This window comes from Stegastes partitus, unplaced genomic scaffold, assembly GCF_000690725.1.
Source record: "Stegastes partitus isolate 25-593 unplaced genomic scaffold, Stegastes_partitus-1.0.2 Scaffold189, whole genome shotgun sequence".
NCBI lineage: Eukaryota > Metazoa > Chordata > Actinopteri > Pomacentridae > Stegastes > Stegastes partitus.
In genome coordinates, this window is record NW_007577920.1 from 501,924 (window position 1) to 526,065 (window position 24,142).

Here is a 24,142-nt window from a genome sequence, read left to right on the forward strand (position 1 = left end):
ATTTAACCCCTAAAAACTAATCGTTGTGCATCGATGCTACATACTTAGTAGTTTTCTTCAAGGAAAATGATCCCTTCATAAGTTAAAATGACTTAGATATAACTCTACACCATTTCCTCTTTTAGAATATGTGGAACTACGAAGTCTCTGCCTTTTTCTTCATCCACTTTTCCCCATTTGCTGCAGCTCTTCCACACCAGCTCACCTTTGATGCTCCTCAAACTCTGTAAAACTACTCTACAATACACAATGGCAATTTATATTTGAATAATTCAGTCATACATTTTCAAACTGGAAACTCATTCTGAAGAAGAAAAATGATGCCAAAAGTCCCATCCTGAAAGCAAAGGAGATTGGACCCTTGTTCTGTTACATATGAAACCCTAGAAGTCTAAATCCATGTTTTTGAGATTGTGGAGATGCTCAACTATAGTGTTAGCTGCTTATTTCGCTCATGATATGTCTTCTGGCGTATAAAAACCACCATATGGACATGATAACAAGGTTAAAAAAAAAAAAAAAACTTGGCTTGATACTCTCCTGATGTAATTGCTTACAAACCTGATTCTAACTCAAATGTTTTAGAAGTCACTTGATCCCAAACTCAATGTTTTGTTTTTATTATTTTATCACCTGCTACACTGTTTAGCATTGTTGAATTTTGTGTCATGTATTCTTCTTTTACTGCTATTACCCTTAAAGCGTGCCTTCCTTTATTTTATGTGCCTTAGCACCATTGAAGAGGAGGATATTCCCTCAGTGTGTTCTCGTAAGTTTTAAGTAAAATGAAATGAAACACAAAGCAACATATACATACACTGAACAACAATATAAACACAGCATGTAAACAGTCCTCCCTCTCTGTCTTAGTGGAAAAAATGTCATTTCTACTGTTGTTGCCAGTAAAGAGTTAAATTTAGCCAGTTGTGCACCAAACGTTTTTGAGCAACAAATTCTTCACCACTGAATTAATCCACAGCCTTGTCAGATGTGGTTTCAGAGGACAATGATCAGATCATTGTGTGACCAGGACAGAGACATTCCTTTGACCAGAGACTATAAAAGACCACCTTAAAACAGCTTTATTCAAATGATGCCACAGATGATAAGTAAAAGACAACAACAGTAGTCGGGGGCTTGAATGTCCACAACTTCAACAGTTGTTGTCTAAGAAATCATTTCAGACGGCACAGTACAAGAGATGATCTGCCACGTGACGCTCTGGATGGATGTGTCTAACATGATCCCGTCCACCAAAATGTCCAACAACTTCCCCGAGTCTTTCAGTCAGAGTGGGTCAACATTCACAAGCAGTAGCAACAACCTCAATAACTTTAAACCAGATGTGTGCATCAGTACTAACTTGGTGATTTCTGGTCTATGACTCCACTCTCTGTCTGCCAATTATCATTATTTCTAATACAGTGTGTACTTGTGTTGTTTCATTTCTGCTTTAGAGATACTGTGTGCTGGAACAACAAATATGTACTTCTGTGGTGCAATAATAAAGCTTTGTGGTCACCTTGGTTTCATGACTCCTACAAATGTGAACTAAAAAGGTCACTTCTATATATCAGGATTTAGGGCGTTAATTTAAGTAACCAGCACTGGTTGATTCTGGAACAATTAGTAGAAAGTTACAGAGTGGTACGTGGAGCAATATAAATGTTGGACATACCGATCTGTCTGTTAATACTTCTAATTTGATTGTTCTTTGACGTCTATTCTGTTGCAGAGATGTCATGTGTTGAAGCAACAAATGCTACGTTATATTAGATCCAACTTTATTGTCACCATACAGAGCACGAATACTCGGACAACAAAATGCAGTTTATCATCTAACCAGAAGTGCAAAAAAAAAGCAATAAATACATTATACATTATGGCACATACAATAAACACAATGAACAGCATGGACAGGTATGAACACAATAAACATAGAACTATAGTATCTGTAAGATTAGCTTTTTTATTTTAACTATTGATTAACAAGATAGAATTTAATAAAATATTACATGCTCAATTTAGATTTTTGTTCAGCATAAATGAAAGAATTTGTGCAATAGTGAAACTTTATGGCCACTTCTCTATTATAAACACCTGCTAAAAATGTGCAAGATAAAGGTCACTACTTCTACATAGCAGGCTTTAAGATATTATTTAAAAAGAGCAGGGAAGCCGGTTTATTAAAATAGTATCTTATCATACACAGAGGTTTTCAAAGTGCCTTCCTGACAAATGAAAATAAAAATAAAAATGATGCAATACATTTAAACCTGTGCACTATGTACTCTGTGCAATATCAGTTTTTCCACATATAGAAGAATCTGTGTAATAGCAGTATTTTTCTACTTACAGACGACTCGGTGCATTATAGATAAAATATTTTAATATTAATACTTCTCTCCCAGTATTTCTACTCATGAAAGAATATGTGCAATAAAATTGATATGTGAAATAATGCTATTTTCCACATCTGGTGGAATTTGTACAATCTGAATATCCACATATGGGAGAACCAGTACTGCTGTAATTTATTTTTATGTTCCAATGATGTTCCCTTTATGTTTGCATCATGTAACATTGTAAATTTTCCCACTGTGGGGTCATCATTTCTTAAATAAAACAGATAAACCATGTCAGAAAATTAAAGCAAAAATAAATAAATAAATAAAGTGATTTTTAAAAATGCACACAGATTTTTAGAATAATTAAAGCTGACTCTGTAAAAGAGCTTTAAAAAAATAAATAAAATAAAAATGTTAACAAAGCCCAGAGGTGAGAAAATAAAAGCATGTAAGAACAAAAACGTGCAATAAAATAGGAAAAAAGTCAAACATTTGAATGAAACAGTGGTTGTTTTTTTACAATAATTACCACTAACTTGCACATGCAGCAGTGTTTTTTTTTATGTGTGAGAGCAAAAAAAAACAAAACAAAAAAACAATAAAAATCTCAGACAAAAATAGACTTGGCTGTTGTTGGGGGGAAGCTCGCCTCTTTGGTCTTATGCTAATAACGCATGTGAGTGTGAAATTTCCCCAGACAAAAGGGGGTGAAAGATGAAGAAAGAATGGGGGGGATGGTGCGCAGAGACGGAGGAGGAGGAGCAGAGAAAAAAGAAGAAGAAAAAAAAAACACAAGAAAAATCCGACAAACCCGCGGCTCTCCAGTGGGCGTGGTCACCGAGCGCAGCGCTTCCTGCTCGGCTGAACACGTGGTTCCTTCCGCGTCTGCCTTCCTGCCTGTCTGTCAGTGTGTGAAGGTTTCCAGCCCTTCTTCTCTCACTCCTCTCTCTCCCTTTTATCCTCCCATACGGCTACAGCAGCACACCTCCTCTCTCTCTCTCTTTTTCTTTTTTTTTCTTTTACTTTACTCCGTCCTGCCTCCTCCTCCTCCTCTTCCTCCTCCTCTTCATCCCGCTCCTGCTGCACTTTTTTCCTCCGTCTCTTTGCGACGGCTTCCCGGGAACTGCCGACAGCCAGGCCGCGGTCAACGTGCAACCAAGAGGGGGGGAGTGTATGTGTGTGTGAGTGTGTGAGAGGGAGAGAGAGAGAGAGAGAAAGTGTGTGTGAAAGTGTGTGTGAGTGAGTGCGTGTGTGTGTGTGTGTGTGCGCGCACCCGCCCGCCCGCCCGCAACCCCCGTCGCCGCTCTCCTGCCTCCTTTTTCGGTCATGACGCTGGAAGCGATCCGCTACCGGACCGGGTCTCTGCAGATCCTCAACCAGCTGCTGCTGCCACACCAGACCGTGTACGATGACATCCGCTCGGTGCAGGACGCTTACGAGGCCATCAAGTCCATGAAGGTACGGGGCTCCTCTCTCTCTCTCTCTCTCTCTCCCTTCCTCCCTCCTCCCTCCACCTCCCACCTCCCTCAGCTGCACGCCTGCTGCATGTGCATTTATCCCCGTCATGCATGTGCTTCCCGTCGGCTCTTTTGTGCTCCCGCCGACCGCCGCCGTGCGCCCTCACCGTCGGCCTGTATTTTTGTTTTGGATGCAGCTTCCCACAACCCTCCATCCCCCCTTTTATAAAAAAAAAAAAAAGCATCCTTTATTTATAGTTTCCACATTATCATGTATAAGCTCGATAAAGCAGGTATCTGCACAAGAGCCACCCACCCATGAAATATGCCTCCCCCTCCTCTTTCTTTGGGAGAGATTATTGATGAATTATTAATGACCTTTGCCAGGGTTTTTGTTCGCGTTTTTTTTTTTTTTGGTCTTGTGCTGCACTCAGTGACACCTCCAGCTCGTGGATGTCTCCACACCTGGATCCCTCAAGTGTTGGGATAAATGCATGAGTTGTGTAACAGCTGGGAACATTTTGCAGGTGTTTGTTAATTGGAGCTGTGCAGATATTTTCACTCATTTTTTTGTCTTTTCACACACGCACACACACACAGCAGCTACTTGTTTGATCCTGGCAGGATGAAGGAATGTGCCATAAGCAGGAGAGGGTGATGTCATGTTAGTGGAAATGACTTCACAGGGATGATATCATCCAGTCGAAGACGTGGGGACAACTTTTGGCTGCTTACAGCAACACAATGCTGTGAGAGAGCTGAAGTTTGCACAGTAACCAGAGGTGATGTGATGCTTTCACTGTCTTCCAGGTGCGTGGAGCTCCGGCCATCGCCATCGTGGGCTGCCTCAGCCTGGCCGTGGAGCTGCGGGCCGGCGCCGGGGGCGACGACCCCGTGACCTTCATCAGGGAGTCTCTGTGTCACCTGACCTCGGCCAGGCCCACCGCTGTCAACATGGGCCGGGCCGCCCGCGAGCTGATGGAGTTTGCAGAGAACGAGAGCATGGAGAAGAACTCGGAGCAGCTCAGAGAAAGGTGAGCTGGTTTAGAGGGATGTGAGGCTGGATCACACGCTTGTTGTTTGTCAGAAGAGGTGATTTGATTGACTCAAACACTAATTAATGATTTATTAGGGAATGTCTGTTAGTGTGCATATTCCAAAATGAGTTCATTTTTAGCCCTCTGAACCCTCAGCAGTTTCTGTTTTTATGCTCCTGTCACATGTTTACTCACTGTGGCCCATGTTTCACTGCAATATCAAGTCCTGCTCCTCTATAGCTGCAACACAACCTTAGCTACAAGTAGAAACAACTCAGAAACAGCTTTTGTGCCTTGTGACAGAGTCATCATGCCGTCAATCATACAAGAAAACTAAAAAAACTTAACATTTATATGATAATTAAACCTTAAAGAAATAGGAAAAACCTGGAATCCAAGTCTATCCAAGAAGTGCCCACAAGTGTTTCCAATACTGGAAAAACAAACTGTGACTTTACATCCTATACATGTTTTACTATTTTCATTTTTAAATTTGTCTCCTCTTGTCTGCTCTGTGTAAACACAGCCTGCAGTTCAGCTGAAAAGTTCCAGATTTTTTGTGACACAAATGTTGGTCACAGCTGTGTCTCCAGTGGCTTCACAGTTGTGTTGAAGAACACAGAATTTTTAGTTTTTTACAGAATCTTGTTATTGCAAACATTTCATCTTTGACGAATGTTTAAATGGGACATATAGAACATGGTGGTTTTGATTAATTCACAAGTCACAATTTTAAGCACAAATGAGTAGTTCAAGGACCATCGGAAAGTTGGAAAGCCAATGATTTCAGTTTTTACAGTTTGTGGCTCTGATAAATGGGGTAATTTTTGCTATTTTCTGTTTTTTAAAAGGCAACCCTTTGTTTCAAACCCACTGGTGAGCTTTAAGGTTCAGAGGTTACCTGAATTACCACAGTCAGGGTTCTTTAGGCAACTTTACTTTGGATTTACATGGGTCCTGTTCAGATGGGGGTTTTTTTTTTTAGACAGCCACCCTACTTTTTTATTTTTCTTCATCATACTGATCAATTCTGACCAAACACTTTGATATGTGTCAGACTTCTGAGCCAGTAATCTATTTAAAGCTACCCGATAGAGTATTCGATCACTTGTCGCAGCGCCACGTTTTCACATGTGGCTCCCTGATTTGTTTGTTTGTTTTCATGCACCAGGATTCATGTGCACATCGGTGACATGATGCACATTCCTGCCAATGGTTTCACACTAATTCACTGGTCTTCTGGTGGCTTTCATGTGCCAGAAAACTGCAGCAAAGTGCCAGTAAAGGCAGGGAAGAGGACGACCGTTAGCAAGCAAACAAGGATGTAAACAATGCAGACTTCAGACTTTTTACAAAAACCTGCTTTGCAAATATTTTATAAGGACAGAAATGCATTTGCATTTGAAAAACATTTGTTTAGCCTGAAGGATACACAAAGTCTGTTTTGGTGAATGCAAACAGAAACTTTGTTTAACATTCAGCTTATCAGCTCTGCATGAGTCACGACAATAAGAACCTGCACTGTTCATTGAAAAGATCTTTACTTGCTTTTCTCTCCTGGATCTTTCCTGCCAGGTTAGCTGCTGCTATAACACGTCCTCATTCAACACCAGCTGCAGGTGTGCTTTTGACAAAGTTGTGAAAGTTATCAGATCTCGTATTAAGTGAAAATTGGGAAGGCCGTATATTCCAAATGTTACCGCAGATTAATTGTCGGTGTGAAAAGAAATGCCCCGAGTGGTGCTGTTTCTACAGTATTCACCTGCTCAACGGGGCTGTAGTTGAGACTGATGGATTTTTTTTTTCATTCAAGCAAACAGAAAAGAAGCAGGAAAGAAGGAGAACATATTTGAAAGCTTGAGCCATGTTTGTGTTGGTGATGGGGAAAAAATGAGGTTCAGGTGGATAACAGCTGTCCTGAAAAGACGATACTCCAGGTTTTGGGTGAAGATGCACCTGATATAACCAGAGGTGGTGCTAAGGCATCGGGTATTGAGAAGCTAAAATTAGGAGGCAGTGGGCTTTTTGTGCATTTATGTGTATGTATATCTGCATATGAATTACAGAGCCTGATTGGTGGTGGAGTTTTGGTGCTGATACCAATTTTTAGAGAGTAAAAATCTCTAATATTGATATATCAGCCAACATTCTTCATATCTACATAAACAAATATATGTTATTGTAATACTGAGAAGTGAAAATTATGGGGTCATTGTTTAGCTTTCCAGCAATTAATTTTTCAAACTAGTTAGCAGGTTACTATGAAGACACAATTTGACTGCACACTCAGCTGTGATAGCGACTCTGCTACATGCGCTGCACACAGTGCTGAGAGTAGGGATGCCCTGAGCCCATGTCAAATATCAGGATCAGGGTGAATCAAGGCATTTTTTTAACTGATCATTATCAGCAATAACCTAAGCTCAGTCCTTTTTGTACATTTGCCGTCACATAGTTATCGTAGAAGGAGCGCAGAATCTGTGGCAGAGATGCAAATTTGATTAATCGTCTTAATATTCTACAGCTTTATCAATCAGTAAATTGTTCATTTTTGACACAAGTTCAGCTCATTGAACCTTTGCTCTGTGCTGATATTGCTGTTTCAGTCAACAGACATGTGATGTGGGTTTAAAATGTTATCCAGACATAGTAAGTAACACCGTCCTAGTTGATTCCAGGTTGTTTCAAACACATGGACTTTGGCTAGAGGTTCTTAAACCTCACAGACGTTTTTGTCATTGTGTCCATTGGTAGCTAAATCCCTACAATACTCTCTGCTTGCCAATGCTGACCTGCCTGTACTCTGAGCGACTGCCTCCTCAGGTTGCTGCAGCGTTCAACACTAAGAGGCTTCACCTGGTGATGCCATCGACAAATACACATTTATTATTAACATTTATTATTATTATTATTATTATTCTGAAAAAGAGTAAACATACAGGAAGTCCCAGTCTGCAGGCAGATGGGATTGATTTCTTAAGTTTGTTACACATGAAACCTCAGAAGTCTGATTTTTAAAACCATCATTGGTACACTTGAGTTTTAAGGTAGAAATATTCAGCCGTGGCATCGACTGCTCATATATCATAAGATATTTAAAACACCATATAGTCGTGTTAACTTTGTAAAAAACCTGATTCCAGAGAGGATTTTGGGAAAGCAAAGCCTCCCTTAGCCTCTTAATTGCTTCACTTATGGATATGATGAATGGATATCAGCTACCATAGTAGATTCTGACATGGTCAGCGGTGACGGATCCACATTAAATCCTCTTTCTGTCTTCGAGTCATTATATAAAGTCCATTTCTGTTATCAGTTACAGTCATTCAGTCATTGCGAGTTGCCTGTAGCAACCTTCCATGATAATGACTCACTTAAATTGCACGCAGAGAGATGTATACAGTCTGGAAGAAGAAAAACACTGGTGTCAAATCAGGAATGGATATTGACAAATAGCCTGAGCTGAGAGCGTCTGGATTGAAGCTTTCATGGTTTTGACTGATTGAGACTCCCAGTAAATCTCCTTCCTGCTGTCAGAGGCAGTAATTGTGGTGCTTAATGGTTCATTTTAACTGTTGATTGTTATTTAGAACAGTTAATGATGTTTCACTGTGAGACTGTCAGGAAATATAACAGAACGTCTAAGCATCAGCTGCTACAACTCGACGTAGTTTGAGCTGCGGAGTGACACAGTTCAGCGAGACATATGGAGCCTTTTTGTTTCTGGAGTCGAACTTAAGGATTCACTGATTAACGACCTGGCTAATTATCCGATTACAGATTTGTACTTTTTCTCATTATTGTTTTTTTGTTTGTTTTGCGCTACTTTGCCACCTCTTTGTATCTGTAGTCGCTGCCCTGCCTGCAGCGCTCTCTCATTGGTTAAACATCATGAATAACAGCCAATCAACACCGAAAGATAAATATTGAAAAATTTGCTTTTAATCAAACATATAAAACATGAATAGATAAAGACATATCAGTTAATTATGCTAAGTTGTGACACCAGGGTTTTCATTTTCATGCTAATCGGTTCCACATATTGGTTATGCTCTCCTAGATTACTAAAAGATTAGTCTATACTATTTCTGTATAGACTGAAAAAAGATAAGAAAAAACTTTATTCATCTCAAAGAAAATTCTTTTGACAGATATTGCTCAAAAAACAAAATTACATAACATGAGTATTGCAGTCTCTAGTCGAAAAATACTAAGATACAGGTACGATACATAGAGAATATAAAAAAGTAAACTAAAATGAGAGTAAATTAGTAAATAGTAATACTGGCAATGATTCTGACGTAGTTAATGGAATGTGGTACATAAAATTGGAATATTACTCAAGAAAAATAAATATTGTATATGAAATTAAAAAGTTACATATGATAATAAAATATTAGACATGAGATATTGCGCCTAAAAAGTGAAATACTGTATAAAAACATTGTCTGACCTCTTGTTGAATGCACACTCAACCTCCGAAACACTTGTCTGCTTTATGAAAGAAATAACTGAAGAAACACTGAGTAGCAACAAGGTTGGAATCAAGTTTGTGAAGCAAGAATAATGAAAGGAAGGCGAGGGACAGATGTGGTGAAAACATCAAGACAGAGCTTGTGAATGAAAGAACAGACACAGCGACGAAGTGAAGTCACGACAAACACAAACATGCAGCCTCGGACACATAGAGTCCACAGCGGCAGACGAAGCCTCTTCTCAATTCCCACCTCTCTCTCGTGGCCCCACTCCTGCAGCGTAATCGCCTGGATCGAGGACATGCTGGAGCGTGACGTCAATGACAACAGGAAGATCGGTAACTACGGAGCCCAGCACATCCTGTCCGGCGTCCCGCGGGACTCTGTGACCATCCTGACGCACTGCAACACCGGCTCGCTGGCCACGGCCGGATACGGCACGGCGCTGGGTGAGACGGGAGCTCTGGGGCTGAATGAGGGAAGGCTGTGATCGTTGGAGGTATTTATAGTGCTGTGACTGTAACGATGCCTCTGTGTGTAGGCGTGGTGAGAAGCCTCCACGCGCTGGGCAGGCTGAAGCGTGTTTACTGCACGGAGACGAGGCCGTACAACCAGGGATCCAGACTGACTGCGTACGAGGCCGTGGCTGAGGGAATCCCCGCTACGCTCATCACAGACAGCATGGCAGCTCTGACCATGAGGGAAATGGACATCACAGGTGTGTTTTAGAAGATGAACGTGACAGATATCAGCATCATGTTAACCAACTATAATTACACTTTGGCTCGTCAGAAGTTAAATTCCGGGTATCTCTGTTATTCTGACTAGTCGTGTAACTCAGCTTGGACCAGTCAGAATTCTAATTGCAGGGATAACAAGCATCTTTTTGACTCGTCCAGATAGTTGTGCATGTGAGGCTTCCCATTGTTACTGACCCTGCAAAGCATTTGAACCACGTTTCATAGAAAAATGTTGTAGTGGTGGAAAAATTAGTTTAAAAAGGCTGTGACATAGGAAAGGCTTATCAACAAGGAGTTTATGGAGAACAAGAGTTTTATTTATTAGAGACTTTAGGTCCTTCACATTGCAGACATCTGTGACTGAATTGTGACTACTATTAATTCCAGTTTAACTTAATAGTAGTTTAAGATATCTTTCTTTCCTCCTCATTTACTATTTAAACATACTATGGCACTGCGATCTTTTCCACATTTGGCAAGACGTTTTGTAGCCTCCATGTTAATTTAGACTGTAAGACTCAAATGAACAAAGCTTTCGTTCTCCACAAACTCCTTGCTGATGAGCTTTTCTTATTCCACTGCTTTTACAACGATCTTATCCACCACAGCAGCAGCCATTACCTCTACTGGCACTGTTCAAAGGCTTTCCTGGACTAATGTCCGTCAGGAAGCCATGTATGAGCAGCATCAACGATTCAAACTAATCATAGTGACTGTTTGTGAGATTTGCAACTATTGTTTTGACCAGTAAAACTGCCAGATTCAGCTACTAAATTTTAAAAGCACAAGTATAGATATCTGAAACTGGAATTAAGTACTTGTCATAATTCACTCGCAGATATTAGCAGCTGAGTCTGTAATGAAAAATTTACATGAATGATGAAAGGGACATAAAAGAATGACACTGTAAATACCTGACATTTTTTGATGTTGTTGTTGTTTTTTAAATTGGGGAGAAGTGAATTATAGATATCTGAAATACATTTAAACACAGTTGGTATACAGTTTCATGTCTTTTATTCCATTTAAGTCAAACATTTCTAAGTGTTGTTTCTGCTGTCTCTCCCCCTCAGCTGTGGTGGTTGGCGCAGACCGGGTGGTTGCCAACGGTGACACAGCCAACAAGGTGGGCACATATCAGCTGGCCATCGCCGCCAAGCACCATGGGATTCCTTTCTACGTGGCCGCACCCAGCACATCGTGCGACCTGAGCCTGGAGAGCGGCAGGGACATCATCATCGAAGTGCGCCCCCCGGAGGAACTCACCAGTATAAATGGAGTCCCCATCGCCGCCCCGGGTAAGAAGGGGGAAAAAGACACAAAAGGGGGTTTAAAAGCTCTAAAATGACAGGAGCCGGGAGACTTTGAGTGAGTCCTGTAGAGGTTTGACAGTGAGGCGAAAAATATCAGGCTGAGAGAGACACTGAAGACAGGCTCTAACTGACATCACATGAGTGAAAGATGGTATGAAGTCGCCAAATGCTGTGTGAGGAACAAGATAGACAGCACAGTGTGAAACTGCTGCAGCTTTTTTCAATGTAGGTTTTATTTTTTTGTAGGGAATTTGTGTCTTCTGTTGAGACAGTAGACATGTTCCCATGATGTATTTTATGTAAGCGTCCAATTAGAAAAAGTTAATGGAAAAACTTCAAGAAAACTTTCAATCTGCAATTTTGCAAAAAATCTTTGCACCCACTTAAGTTGGTTTTTGACTGTTTACATGAAGAGTTAATGCACATAATAAGAGATAGAAACACCTTTTTCAGATACATTCCATCATAGTTGACGTTTGTTTGCGTGACTAATCAGCTGTTTCCACCTCTGGACATCATGAAACGTGTCTAGTATCAGCTGAAATGAAAGGATAATTACAACTTACAATGATTTCTGAAGACCTTTCTCCATTTTTCTCTCATAGATGGTCAAAGTTTCGTTTATGTCTTCGTATTTTTTCTCTCTTTTAGTGGTTTGCAAACAGCTAATTTCAGTTCAGACCTCTTCTGTTCTGTTTATTAGAGCCATGAGTAACATAGCCTCTGCTGCCACCTTATGACGACACAATGCAAACTAGTTGTTTATTTGCTCCAGAGCGGTTCATGGAAACAGGCCCGATTTGTCTTTTTCTGTAACTCCTCTGAAGTTCACCTCAATTTCAGTCGATAAACATATGGGCAGAAGGCGACAGACTCATCGCCTTAACTGTATGCTGCCCAGTCATTTTTGTCACCTCCCAAAGACTCATTGTGATTGAGGAACAGCCCTGATAACACAGAGAGGAAACAAAGTGTGACTGTGCAGGAGTGGAGGTGGACATGCAGCAGTCGTAACAAAGCGCATTCAAGTCGTAGTTAATTGTTTTCGCCTCAAACCCAGAGACCATCAAGGCCTCTTTTAATTTTAACATTTGAATGCAGTAAAGTGAGTAAGTCCCATCAAAAAGTGCAAAACGTGTGCGGAAAGGGTTAAAAGAGGCGACGAGGCCTCAATGCACTCGGAGGTTTCGCTGCAACTTTGAAGTGGGTTTTAGGTGAGTTTGCGAGAGCTGAGAGTTGAGTCATTTAATCTCTAATTATGTTGAGCTGAGAGGAGCTCGGTGACATCACGGTAATTAAACTCGTTTAATGAGCACACTGGACCCTGGAGAGGAGCATGTGTGCATGTACATTATTTTTCCTCTCACACCAATCACATAATTATTATTTATATATATATATTTTACTGTTAATTAATCTCATTAAAAGTCCCAAACTGAAGATCATCTGAAACGTGGACCTTCAGTTAAGTTGTTTTGTTAACTCGTGAATTTTACTGCACTGTGTCACACAGTAGCAGCATTGTTGTTCAGGAAAACACAACACTGAACCTCACTGTTGCACATCCGTCCTTTTAAACAGTCAACATTACAAACTCTGTAGTTTATATTGAGTCCGCCCCACTAATAGTCCTGCTGCTTTATGTGGGTTTTAACACAAGTGAAGCAAATGTGTGTCAGTCCACCTCTGAAAATAGTCCCCAACAAATCATTGTTTGCGCCTGTTTCAGAAACTACAGCTGTTTGGGAGAAAATATTTCACCTATTTAGAAATGAAAATGTGTGAATCTGGCCTAGTAAGATTGTCATCACAGCCTTTACAGTGAAAAAGAACGTTAAAACATAAAGCCAACACATTCAGGAGGTATCAAATTATTGGAAAGGAGTGCGTTTCTGAAAGGAGCTTTATAATTAGGGGAACTGTGAACTAAACACCATACTGTGTGTGCAAAGAAGTTAGCGATCAGCTAAAAGTAATGAAAAAACTGTTAAAAAATGATGAGTTAATCAGACAGGGCTGTCACTGTACATCCAACAAAAAGGTTTTTTTGACATAGAAGCTGCAAGAATACAGATTTATTTTAACCCTCTGATTGCTCAAATGTGTTGGTGGATTGGAAAGGCATTTTATCTTTGAAAAGTCACCAAAATTACACCACTTATTAGAGCCAGAGACTAAAAGCAGAAGTAATTCTTAAAATTTCAGCAACAATTCATGAACTATTCATATGAGAAAATCAATTAAATCAAGCCTACAATGAGATATGTCATCAAAATCACTTTATTCTACATGTCTTGTTTAAAAATCGGCCAAAAATCCACCATTTGCTCTGAAGAGAATTTGTACAAAAAAAAAAAAAAAGAAAGAAAGAAAAAAAATTCTGCATTGCTCGGTGCAGCTGTGGAGCCAGTATCGATCAGCTGTGATTAACAGTCACGAGACAAAACTTCTCTGACTTTTTGGCTGAAATGGGCTGAACTGCAGGTTGTGTTTACACAGAGCAGAGAACAAACTGAAAAAGGGAGATTGTAAAATATATATAATATGCAGAGCCACTGTTTTTTTCAGTATTAGTAACACTTGAGGGAATGTGGGAAAATGATGTAGATGCTGAGTCACAGTTTTTTTTTTTTTTAAATCTTTGTAGCATCAGGAATTAAAGAAATGCAGCTTTAGTTAATTTTTTTTATGGCATTATAACTGTGTCACATTGCACAGAGGACATATTCGAGTTCTCTCTGCCTCTAGCTATGATTGAACTGTTTCCATAGAGATGCAAGACTTTATATTGTAGAGAAAAAAGAGTTTATTGCCGCCACCGTAAGCAGGTTTTTGTACCACAGGGTGAGAGTATCGCCGCAGTTGTTGTGTGAACGAACCGTCTCACTTACTCCTGACTTTTCGCCGCAGGCATCGAGGTGTGGAACCCGGCGTTCGACGTGACTCCTCACCAGCTCATCACAGGAGGCATCATCACAGAGCTGGGGGTCTTCCTGCCCTCCGAGCTCCAGGCGGCGCTCACCGGCCGCCTCACTGCCCTCTAGAGCCGCCCGGCGCCTCCTGCTGGTCCGCGTGCACCGCTGCACGTTTACGTCACACTAAGAGACACTCTCATGTCATCACTAAACACTCACGGTCGCGTGTTGTGCTTTAATTTTGTTCAGCGCACAGTCACTGTTACATGTCAGCGGTGCACACTGAAGGAAAAAAAAAGTGTTCACAAATACACACAAATCCACTGCAGGGAGTCGAGCAGAGACACGTGTGCAGTCTCCCCCCCCTTTTTTTTTTTTAAATCCCTCTTCTATGGTTCATTTCACCTTCTCCTAAACCATCTTTCATCCTCTCCTGCCGCCTCTTTCTCTTTCTAAATGGCTTTTGCAACAACGAAAAGAGCTCAGCTGGACTCAAACCTATAAATTCTATTTGGCAGACAAATTTTCTGAGACATTACCGAGGTGATGTTTTTAGGGCTTCTTTAACAAGACCGAAAACTTCCAAAAAAAAAGTCTAAATGGCACGACTGGTTCTTCAATTCCAACGTAGTCGTGGTTTCTAAAATGCTGCTACCCACTTGTAAATATATATATCCTTGCTGGTAGTGTGTACATATGTAGAAAACTAACCCCTGCTAGTAAAAGGTACTGCTATTTTAACCAAATATGTGATTATTTAAAATTAAATTTGCCATCTAAAATGTTATATTAACATTTGATTTCTTTTCTTGGTGTAGAAACCTTTTGTAGAAGACTAATCTAAATTTATAGCCCATGATCTTCACTCTGACTTTGTAACCTCTACGGCAAAAATTTGAACAAGTGGAATCAGTCAGCTGAAGCCTTTGCTAAAACACGGCTGTATTTATACCTCACTCCTTGTTTGCATCTTGCTATTCAAACTTGTACTCTATCATACCCCACTTGTACTCTCATAATGTACTTATATATACATAAGTGTATATATATAAATATATATTCACACATATACATACATAAGCTTACAGATCACTCTGCTTTTGAAGCGATGGGACGTCTAAAAACTGGGAAATTGTGTCATTTGGGCTGTGACAGCTTTTTGCTGTGAGCTGTAAAGGCTGTATTTCTCTGTTAAAGGAATAGTTCACTCCAAAATGGAGACTCAGTTATTTACACAGTCAAGACTTTACAAATGTTTATTCTTGTAAGTCAGGCTTATTTTAAAATCAATTGCAGTCAGTTTTACGACTTAGAATTAAGCAAACCCATTTGCATAACATCTTAAAGAAGCCTAATATCACTATAATATTCCCGATGACACCAGGTTTGTTAATCTTGTTCAGCTGTCAAATAATGCAAGAAAAGGTAGATATTGGACTTTACAGCTATCCAAATCAGTATTTATTTGAACCACAAAATCTGCCAGCAGGTTTAAAAGGGATATTATCTTTAAAAAAGTCACCAAAATTAAACTATTATTCAGAGCCAGAAAATGTAGAATCAGAAAAATATGTCAAGTTTCAATGATTCATGTAGTAATCGTGTGTGATGTACAGTTCCATTTGGATATTTAACCAAATCTAACCTTAAATCATGATAGTTCATTAAAATCACTTCTATGAAAAACAAAATTTTCTGTGATCCTGAGCGCAGCTGTGAAGCTGTTATTGATCCAGTCACGTGGTAAAAACTCAGTGAGTTTTGGGCTGAACTGCAGGCTGTGTTTACACGGAGCAAATAGGATTTTTAAGTGAAAACAAATGTGACAGGATCAGCAACTGCTTAGATTTTTCCATTATGTTCCTTATGATAGCCTGCTGAAGTCACACAGCTTTACAATAATACCAGTAAGGCTAAATTGTGGACTTTACAGCTGCGTAAATCAATATATTTGTATTAAGAATGGAAAAATTACTACATATAACTTAAAAAGTCATAACAAGCCAACCAAGAACTGTTATCGGACTTTCTTTCACTTTCCTTTAGCTGTATCAAGTGTTAAACATCCTTCAGCACGTTATTTTGTGTTTTTACTGTAACTTTAGTGTTTGTGGTCATTTGCAGCGCTGTCTTCAGTGAAAAACCTCGTATAAATCCGCTGCTTCACATCAAACAGCAGACAGACACAGTTACAGAGGTGTTTTACAGCCAGGTATTTCCCTCAGGAGGCGGAGACTACAGCAGAGCTAAAAGGAGAGTAAATATTTGACTTACAAACACTTAACAGTTACGTTGCTCAGTGTTCAGGATCTGTAAATTATCAGCTGTTTGCTAACACGCCTGCCTTAACAGCTTTTAAACATCAAACTGATGACTGATCGCAGCGTCCACTGTTCACTTCTTTGCTGCATGTCATACTCGTCTTTCTCTTGTTTCCTGTCGTGTAAATGCAAAATCCCTAAAAACCTATTTACTAACAACTTTATTTGGTGATAAAAAGTTAATGGTGCATTTCCAGTTTGTTTTAACACCCAAATGTGGAAAACAGATCTCCTAATGCTGCTTTAAACACCTACAGTATTGACATTTGAAAGTGTTCAGACAAAGAAAGACATGAGTTACTCAGAAGAGACAAAAACTTTACTAACTCCGGGGATGCAGGAGGCGGCTTTTTCTTTAATTTGGGGTGAACTATTTCTTTAAGATGGATCCACGCTGCAGAATCCGTCTGTAAAAACCATTGCGCCACACACACACACACACACACACACACACCAATCAGAATGTAATATTTCACTCAGTTGAACTTCAGTTCGGGGCCAGACTTCAGACACTCGGTCACTTCTTGCCTTTGTGCTCAGTTTAGAATGTGTTTTGACTGTTTGGATTAATTCCTCCTCATTAATGAAAATCTGTTTTAGTCCTTTTACATCAAACCAGGGCAGCTGAAGACAGGTAGACAACGACGACTGCACAAAGGGTTTTCTCTGTAGTTACTGATCAACACTCGTGGCCCCGAGTTTAACTTTATTTTATGAAAGAACACGATTAGAAATATCACTAAATAGGGTGAAAATCCCATAAAGTTGGGAATTATTAGATTTTATCTTGTGCTGAAACTGTTTCAACAGGAAAAAAATTAAGATTTTTGAAGAAATGTTAAGCAAAATACCAAACATTCACTGGTATTAACTTTAAAAATGTGATCATTTACTACTTCTCTCACTTTCTATCAGTTCAAACGGAAACTGTTGCTTTTACAAACGTAAAGCTAAAGACATGGATGTGCACCTAAATGTACAAACTGACCCGATGAAGACGGATGTCAGAGTCGTGGCCCACATAAAATGCCTGTTAACCTTCCACCACCTCACATGCTGCTCTTCTGCATTCATTCATTCATTCATTCATTTAAACTGGCCACAAATACCCAGCTTCACTTTTCTACTCCAGAGAAAAACACCCTAAAGAAAAAAAAAAACAAAAAAAAAAAAACTTAGTGTCAATAATAATTGCAGTATCTATCGTGTCATTGTCCATATCTTTAAAATGCTGTAATGTAAAGCTCACTTCTCCATCTTCCTCCCCCTCCTCCTCGTCATCATCATCATCTCTCTCATCCATCAAACCTCAACTCACAAAGATGCTGGTAGGTCACAAGCGAGCGTAAAAGACACTTGTGTATTTAAATTTTCCTCTTCTTTTTTTGGGGTTTTGTTTTGTACAGTTAAACACGTCACGTTTTTTCAATTTTAGACGACGTTTCCAGACACATGTAGCAACTCTGTGGCCGTTAGACCCGCCGCGTATTACTTTTACTTTTTAAATCTTCAAGAGGTACGAGATTTCCGTTCTGTCCGTACATCATGATTATAACTGTTTTAGCTGTGGTTTGTTGGGGTTTTTGTTTTAATTTCATGACATTGTGATTCCTAGTGACTAGGCCATTAGTACACCACACTGAGGAGGCCTCCTCAACCATACACACTACCTCTCCGTCTGCCTGCACGGACTCAAACACTCAAATGCATGAACACAAGCACTCGGCGTGTCATGCTGCAGCAGAGCAGGTTGCAGAAATGAAATCTGGATTAAAAAATAATAATAAAAAAAAATTCTTCACATCTCACTGATGTTTCTTGAATCCAAAGTAACAGTTTGTGGCTTTTTTTTTTTTAAGTTTGCCAAAGTAGCCGACATTCAGGCCAACGTGTTATTTTTGGGTTGCAGCTGAATTATTTCTGCTTTGTTTTCACACCACGCTTCTGAAAGATCTCCCTCGAGAAAAGACCCCCCGACACGTGGCTAAAAATCAGGTGCCAAAATTCAACGCTGCTCGCCACGTTGATTCGACGAATCGGAGCAGGTGCTTGTGTGTTATCCAGCAATCAGTGTGGCCTGCAATTACCATGGAAGGAGTGTTGTTCAGATGGCCTCTTTAAGTGCAAGTATGTTATTGTTGTTATTGATAATCACTTGATCTGGGTTTAATTTTGTAACATGTGGAAATAGTTCAAAACTGGATTTTTTTTTTCTTTTTATATATATACGTATATGAATATAATGCTGTAAAAGTGCAGTCATGAATTAAGAGATTTCTCTTTCACATCAATACAGTTAAAAAGAATAAAACCACAGTGAAATGAGCTGGTTTTGTCTGTCTTGAATACACTGAAAATGTACTGTGGAAGTGTTGACATATTTGGAGACGTATTTGAACAAAGATGGGATCTGTTTTTGAACTCGGCCTACAGATAACGGTGAAATACTTTAACACTGCAAGGAAAACGTGCTTATTCAGTCAGTTATTGAACAAAATATCAGCAGATAGAAAGTGTTTCTGTGCCCTCAGAGGCCAGTATTGCCTCGTTTAGCAGAAATAACTTTTTGTAGGTGTTTCGCATAGTTGTCTGGAAGTTGCTTACAAAGTTTTGGCCCCCTCTTGAAAATCCCTTTAGTTGTATTTTAATGTTTTCTCTCTTTTGCTTTGTACAGTTTAACACAATGTTTTTGTGTTTTTTCCAATTCCAGAACTAGTTAGCAACTCTGTGAATATTACTTCTATACGTACTCAAATCCTCAAGACGTATGAGGTTTTTAATCATACCTGTTTAGCTGTGCTTTGCCCTCAGAAGCTCATATTTCCCCATTTAGCAGAAATAACTTCTTGGAGGTGTTTTGCATAATTGTCCACTAGTCTCTCACATCAGCTTGCCGAAATTTGAGAAAACTCTTCCTGCAAAATTCCTTCCGTTGCAAGATGTTTGTGTCTTTTCTTGCAAGTACTGTCTGGTTCAAACACATTTCAGAGGTATTCAAATCCTAGCTTGGCTTTACTGTTCCATATCTCTCAGTTTCTTCTTTTAAAGCCATTACTGCGGTAGATTTTCTCTGTGCTCAGGATTATTTTTCAGACAGAAAACCTCACATTTTCTTCCAGCCCTCTTCGACCTGATGCAGAATTTACAGTTGAATCTATAACTACAAGCTGCGTAATAACTGCAAACTGTGATATCTGCAGCACAATGCTTCACTGTTGGTTTTAGGTTCTATTGAAAAGGTGTCATTAGTTTGCAGCAAACATGTCTATTGTTTCTGTGGCCAAACAACTCCATGTTTGATTCATCTATCCAGAGCACATTCCTCCAAAAAGGCCTTCTGTCTGCCTGTATGTTCACTGCCAAACTGCTTCATTATTCCTTTTCCTGGCTCACCTCTCATGTAGGTCAAATCTGTGTAATCTCCTTATTTGAGATGCAGCACTTTGACACCAGCAGCTGCAAAGTTACCTGCAGATCCTGTAATGAAATTATGTGGTTCTTTGAGACATCTTTTCATATCACACAGTCTGCTGTGGGTCGGTCAGTTGTGGACACATCTGTTTAAAATCTGCGGCACTTGTAGAAGATAATCCAGAGTGTGGAATGATTTATTTCCAATAATCTTTTTAAATCCCTCACCAGACTCGTCGGCATCCACTGCAGGCCTCGGGGAGCTCTTTAGATCTTGGCATGATGACGCCGCACAGTTGAATAGAGAAGAAGAAAACAGCAGACCCGAGTTATCAGGGCTTTAAATAAGACTCGTGTTACTGCATAAGGAGCTTCTGGTAATTGGCACCTGATCTGAAAGCCCTGATTCTAATGTTCTAAAGGTGAGATACATGTAGTGGTGTTGGGACCTTTTCTTTTAGTTTCCTTTACACTGTGAAACCCCAACAGGGCTTTGCTTATTGACTCACATGTGTCAACCAGTCCAAATCCCAACATTGAGTCTGTTGTCTTCATTTGGCTGATATATTCTTATTTTAACCCTCCTATTACCTTCAAATGTACTGACATCTTTTATCCTTGGGTTCAATTTGACCCCAGGAATTTAAACCTCCAGAAAATATTGTAATTAGAATAGTTACCCAAGTTTATGTGTAAATAGCCCTTTAAATAAAACTGAAAACAATTATGTCAATTAGTTATTTAGATATGTTAAACACTGAATGGGGTCAAATTGACCCCAAAGATAACAGGAGGGTTAAGCAAGATAGGAAAGTCTTTCATGAGGTCAAAGAACATACCAATGCCACAAATTTTTCTCTGAAGAAACTGAGGCTCAGTCTTCACACTCATCTGTGTAGGAGCTTTTTATTAGTTTTGTTGTTTGTTTGGTTACTTTCGGTAGTAGTTTATTTGACTAGGGTAATATTTTTAGTTTTTTTTTTTTTTATTTTGTTTGTTACATTACATGGTGTATAGGTAAGTAGGGAGGTATAGGACTGGCATGCACCTGAGATTACATCTTTTTTTTTTTTCAGAACAAGAGAGGAAACAGGAGTAAACAATAATCAATATAAAAAATAAATAATTAAAGTTGAATAAATAATTCCTAGATTTTGTTTGGACAATGGACTTCTTTTGCCAGTGTCACATCAGTGGCTCTTTGACTTTAATAAGTTTGATGTTGACAAATAGCCACTACAATCTGAATGATTAGAATAAATCCCTAAATAATTTATCAGACATCAATTCATGAGGAATAGATAAAAAGACGTGCATTCCTTCAATAAATTTTGAGAGTAAAAGCTGGAATCAACTACTATAAAAATGGCTCTAACAAATTGTGTGCTTGTTTTTTCCATGTCTGCATATGTAACAGTGTGACACCAGCAGGCGGCGCTGTTGCAGCACAAGCGGAAGTGACTCTACTTCAATCCACAGAAGAAGAAGAAGATTCTCTTTGTGTACTTCCGTGTAGCAAAATGGCTCAAGGTACGCAGAAATTTAAAGCTCAGCGTCCAGGAGCCTCCAAGAAACACCAACAAAACAAACAGAAAGGACCGAAGAAAGGAGGTATGAGTCTAAAATGTCACAGTTTGTCCAGAAAGCTGCTATAAAAGGAGGTAAATTAACTGTTTATAGTCGCTCTGCTCCAACATGTGACCTGCGTGTAAACACGTTGTCTCTCATTATTCACTTTACAAAGTGTGTCAGCAGTTAAACGTCAAGCAGAAATTACTTGGACAAAATATCGAAATACTGAAGCCTTTTATAGCAATAAAAAGCAAATGAGGAGTCAAAGTAGAGTTAGCTGCATTTATGTAAACATGCTAACTGTGGAAACCACTGTTTTTTTTACCCACTCATTGCTTTCATTATATTTGATGTTGTGATTATTTTAATTGAAAAAGCTAATTTAATGGTGACTACTTGTACATCATCCCTAATAAAGCCAACAAAGTTAACGAAAGATGTGCTAAACTCTTTATAATGACACTTTGCTTGCTTGCATGCTTTAGTTTTACTGAAACCCCTTCTAGATGAGATGGTAACATTGCTGGCATCATCAGTCCCTAATGAAGAAAAAGTCTAAACAAAAAACAGATGATCAACGTGTCTAAATAACAGACTAGGTTATTTATTTTTTTCCTACACAAAACACTAAAGGTTGCTCCTACTACTGCTTCACCAACAGTGTGACTGTGATCTTGAATAAGCCTGTCACCCTGTCAGGGATAGTTTATAACTACATCTAACTTATTGAGTAATTGCTGTTGCTTTGTAAATACCTGCGTGCAACTCTCTCATTTTGCTGATGCTCATAGGGATCCTCCTGCTCTCTGATGCTGCAGGTAAACGCACTAAACTCAAAGAAAATAGTCGGACAAACATTTGGAAACAACAAAGTAAACTGTCAAATAAGAAGGAAAATAAATACAGGGAGACTGGCCACTCAATACTGACCCCAACTCGTTCTTCCTCCTTTGGAAATAATGTATATTCACGTTAATGATCAAGTCACCTATGCTGTTGTTCCCCATGAGCAAATCCACACAGCTCTCTTGCTTTGGAGACACTCGTGTTGATTCTGCTGCTGGCATATAATAAACTCCAAACAAAGACACTTTCTAGGATGCTTTTGGATGAATGTTGGCGCTTAAATGTTGACGAAGGCCTTCCCTTGATCGCTTCACAAAAGCCGACATAGCATTGCTTGTGCATGCTGTTAGTGTGGCTGTGTGCAGTTCAGACATGCCATGTTGAAAATAATAAAGATTGTTGTTGCGACTTTTCTATAAAAGTGGTGCTTGGTTAGACACAAAGCCAATATGTTATGTTGCTGTCAGATACATGGAAAGTAAAGTTTGTCTAAAAGAGACTTCATAAACAGCTTGAATCAAGTATTCAAAACACCTCTCACTAAAACACAACAACAGCTCCACATATCACAGCCTAAGAAATGAACAAAGAATTGAATTGAAGCCAGGATTTATTTTTAGTTTGTTGCAATAAATTTGAGTGAGCTGTGGCTTGCTATACATTAGTGTATGTGCATGTACCTTATAATGATGAAGATTGATTTATTGACATAATTTGAGTTATATTAATGAAATGCAGTGAATATTAATTAGCAGCACAATTTAGAAATCTAGAAATGTTCCGATGAGGACAGATAGACCTCAGATTTGTAAGTGTGAAAAAGAGGAAAGACAAAAGTAGAGTTTTCTGCGAGCAGTTTTCCATTCAGTGTAACAAAAGACATTTCAGGCCCATGTGATTTAACACAGACAGACTTTGGAAATTTGATAAGCAGGAATGACAAAATTTCACTGTGATATTTTTTTTTTCTTTTGTGAAGGGAGGATCATTGCACCTAAGAAGGCTCAAGTAGTTCAGCAACAGAAGCTGAAGAAGGTGAGGACAAGTTTAAAAAGTTCACAAAGTTACCTATCTCAGTCTTGTTGAGTTTCCCAGTGATGGCAGCTGTCAGCTTGACCGATAACTGGAACTCCTCTGCTGTTCCCTGAAGGGTCTAGAGGTTGCCATCAGGAACAAGATTGAGCAGGAGGTGACCCAGAAGGCCAGCACGTCCCTCCACAAGCCGCTGAGTGTGATTAAAGGGCCTGAAGGTAAAGGAAACCCGGGAGCTGCCCGTCCTGGAACCAGCAGCAAATAAGACACAACCGGGGACCTGAATCTCATGGTGTCGTAATATAATGGACTCAGTCGAAGTGTTATTGAGCTTCACTTCATTTCAAATGTCGCCTGTTCTGGTGATTTGGACTCCCAGATGTTTCCATTAACTTCAGAAGGTAATCAGAGCGAGTCTTGTAAAGATGCTTGTTTAAGAGGTTCATCAAAGATGTTTTGGACGATATGGATGCTACATAAACCACCACTGGGGGCACCGCAGGACCTAATACGTACAAGGATCAAAACAGAATCGACTTAGGAACTGTGTTGATATGACATTAAGGCTTTATTTTTATCAGTCCACTTAGAAGAAGGTTATGTCATTCTGTCAGATGATTGTATAGTCGTTACTGTACAGCAAATAAATGGTAACGTGAGAACAAAATGGGCTTG

At 39.5% G+C, this 24,142-nt stretch overlaps 2 protein-coding genes across 2 annotated transcripts; both read left to right on the plus strand.

The window, feature by feature from the left end:
• The first annotated feature begins 3,660 nt into the window (after positions 1 to 3,660).
• cunh19orf53 (chromosome unknown C19orf53 homolog) lies at positions 3,661 to 24,134 on the plus strand. Its single transcript, XM_008280297.1, has 4 exons — positions 3,661 to 3,674; positions 21,512 to 21,628; positions 23,415 to 23,470; positions 23,586 to 24,134. Exons 2-4 carry the CDS (start codon positions 21,538 to 21,540, stop codon positions 23,730 to 23,732), a joined length of 294 nt encoding a protein of 97 aa, XP_008278519.1. The 5' UTR covers positions 3,661 to 3,674; positions 21,512 to 21,537; the 3' UTR covers positions 23,733 to 24,134.
• Positions 3,675 to 18,932, plus strand: mri1 (methylthioribose-1-phosphate isomerase 1). The gene is made up of 6 exons (XM_008280296.1): positions 3,675 to 3,806; positions 4,616 to 4,839; positions 9,597 to 9,766; positions 9,859 to 10,035; positions 11,131 to 11,355; positions 14,281 to 18,932. Exons 1-6 carry the CDS (start codon positions 3,675 to 3,677, stop codon positions 14,412 to 14,414), a joined length of 1,062 nt encoding a protein of 353 aa, XP_008278518.1. The 3' UTR covers positions 14,415 to 18,932.
• Positions 24,135 to 24,142: the final 8 nt, after the last annotated feature.

Excerpts from the sequence above, each read along its gene's own strand:
- mri1 (XM_008280296.1), top strand. The coding sequence starts at position 3,675 with ATGACGCTGGAAGCGATCCGCTACCGGACCGGGTCTCTGCAGATCCTC. Across the intron at positions 4,840-9,596 it reads TCGGAGCAGCTCAGAGAAAG|CGTAATCGCCTGGATCGAGG; the intron begins GTGAGCTGGTTT and ends CCACTCCTGCAG. Across the intron at positions 11,356-14,280 it reads AGTCCCCATCGCCGCCCCGG|GCATCGAGGTGTGGAACCCG; the intron begins GTAAGAAGGGGG and ends TTTTCGCCGCAG.
- cunh19orf53 (XM_008280297.1), top strand. The coding sequence starts at position 21,538 with ATGGCTCAAGGTACGCAGAAATTTAAAGCTCAGCGTCCAGGAGCCTCC. Across the intron at positions 21,629-23,414 it reads GAAAGGACCGAAGAAAGGAG|GGAGGATCATTGCACCTAAG; the intron begins GTATGAGTCTAA and ends TCTTTTGTGAAG. Across the intron at positions 23,471-23,585 it reads AGCAACAGAAGCTGAAGAAG|GGTCTAGAGGTTGCCATCAG; the intron begins GTGAGGACAAGT and ends TGTTCCCTGAAG.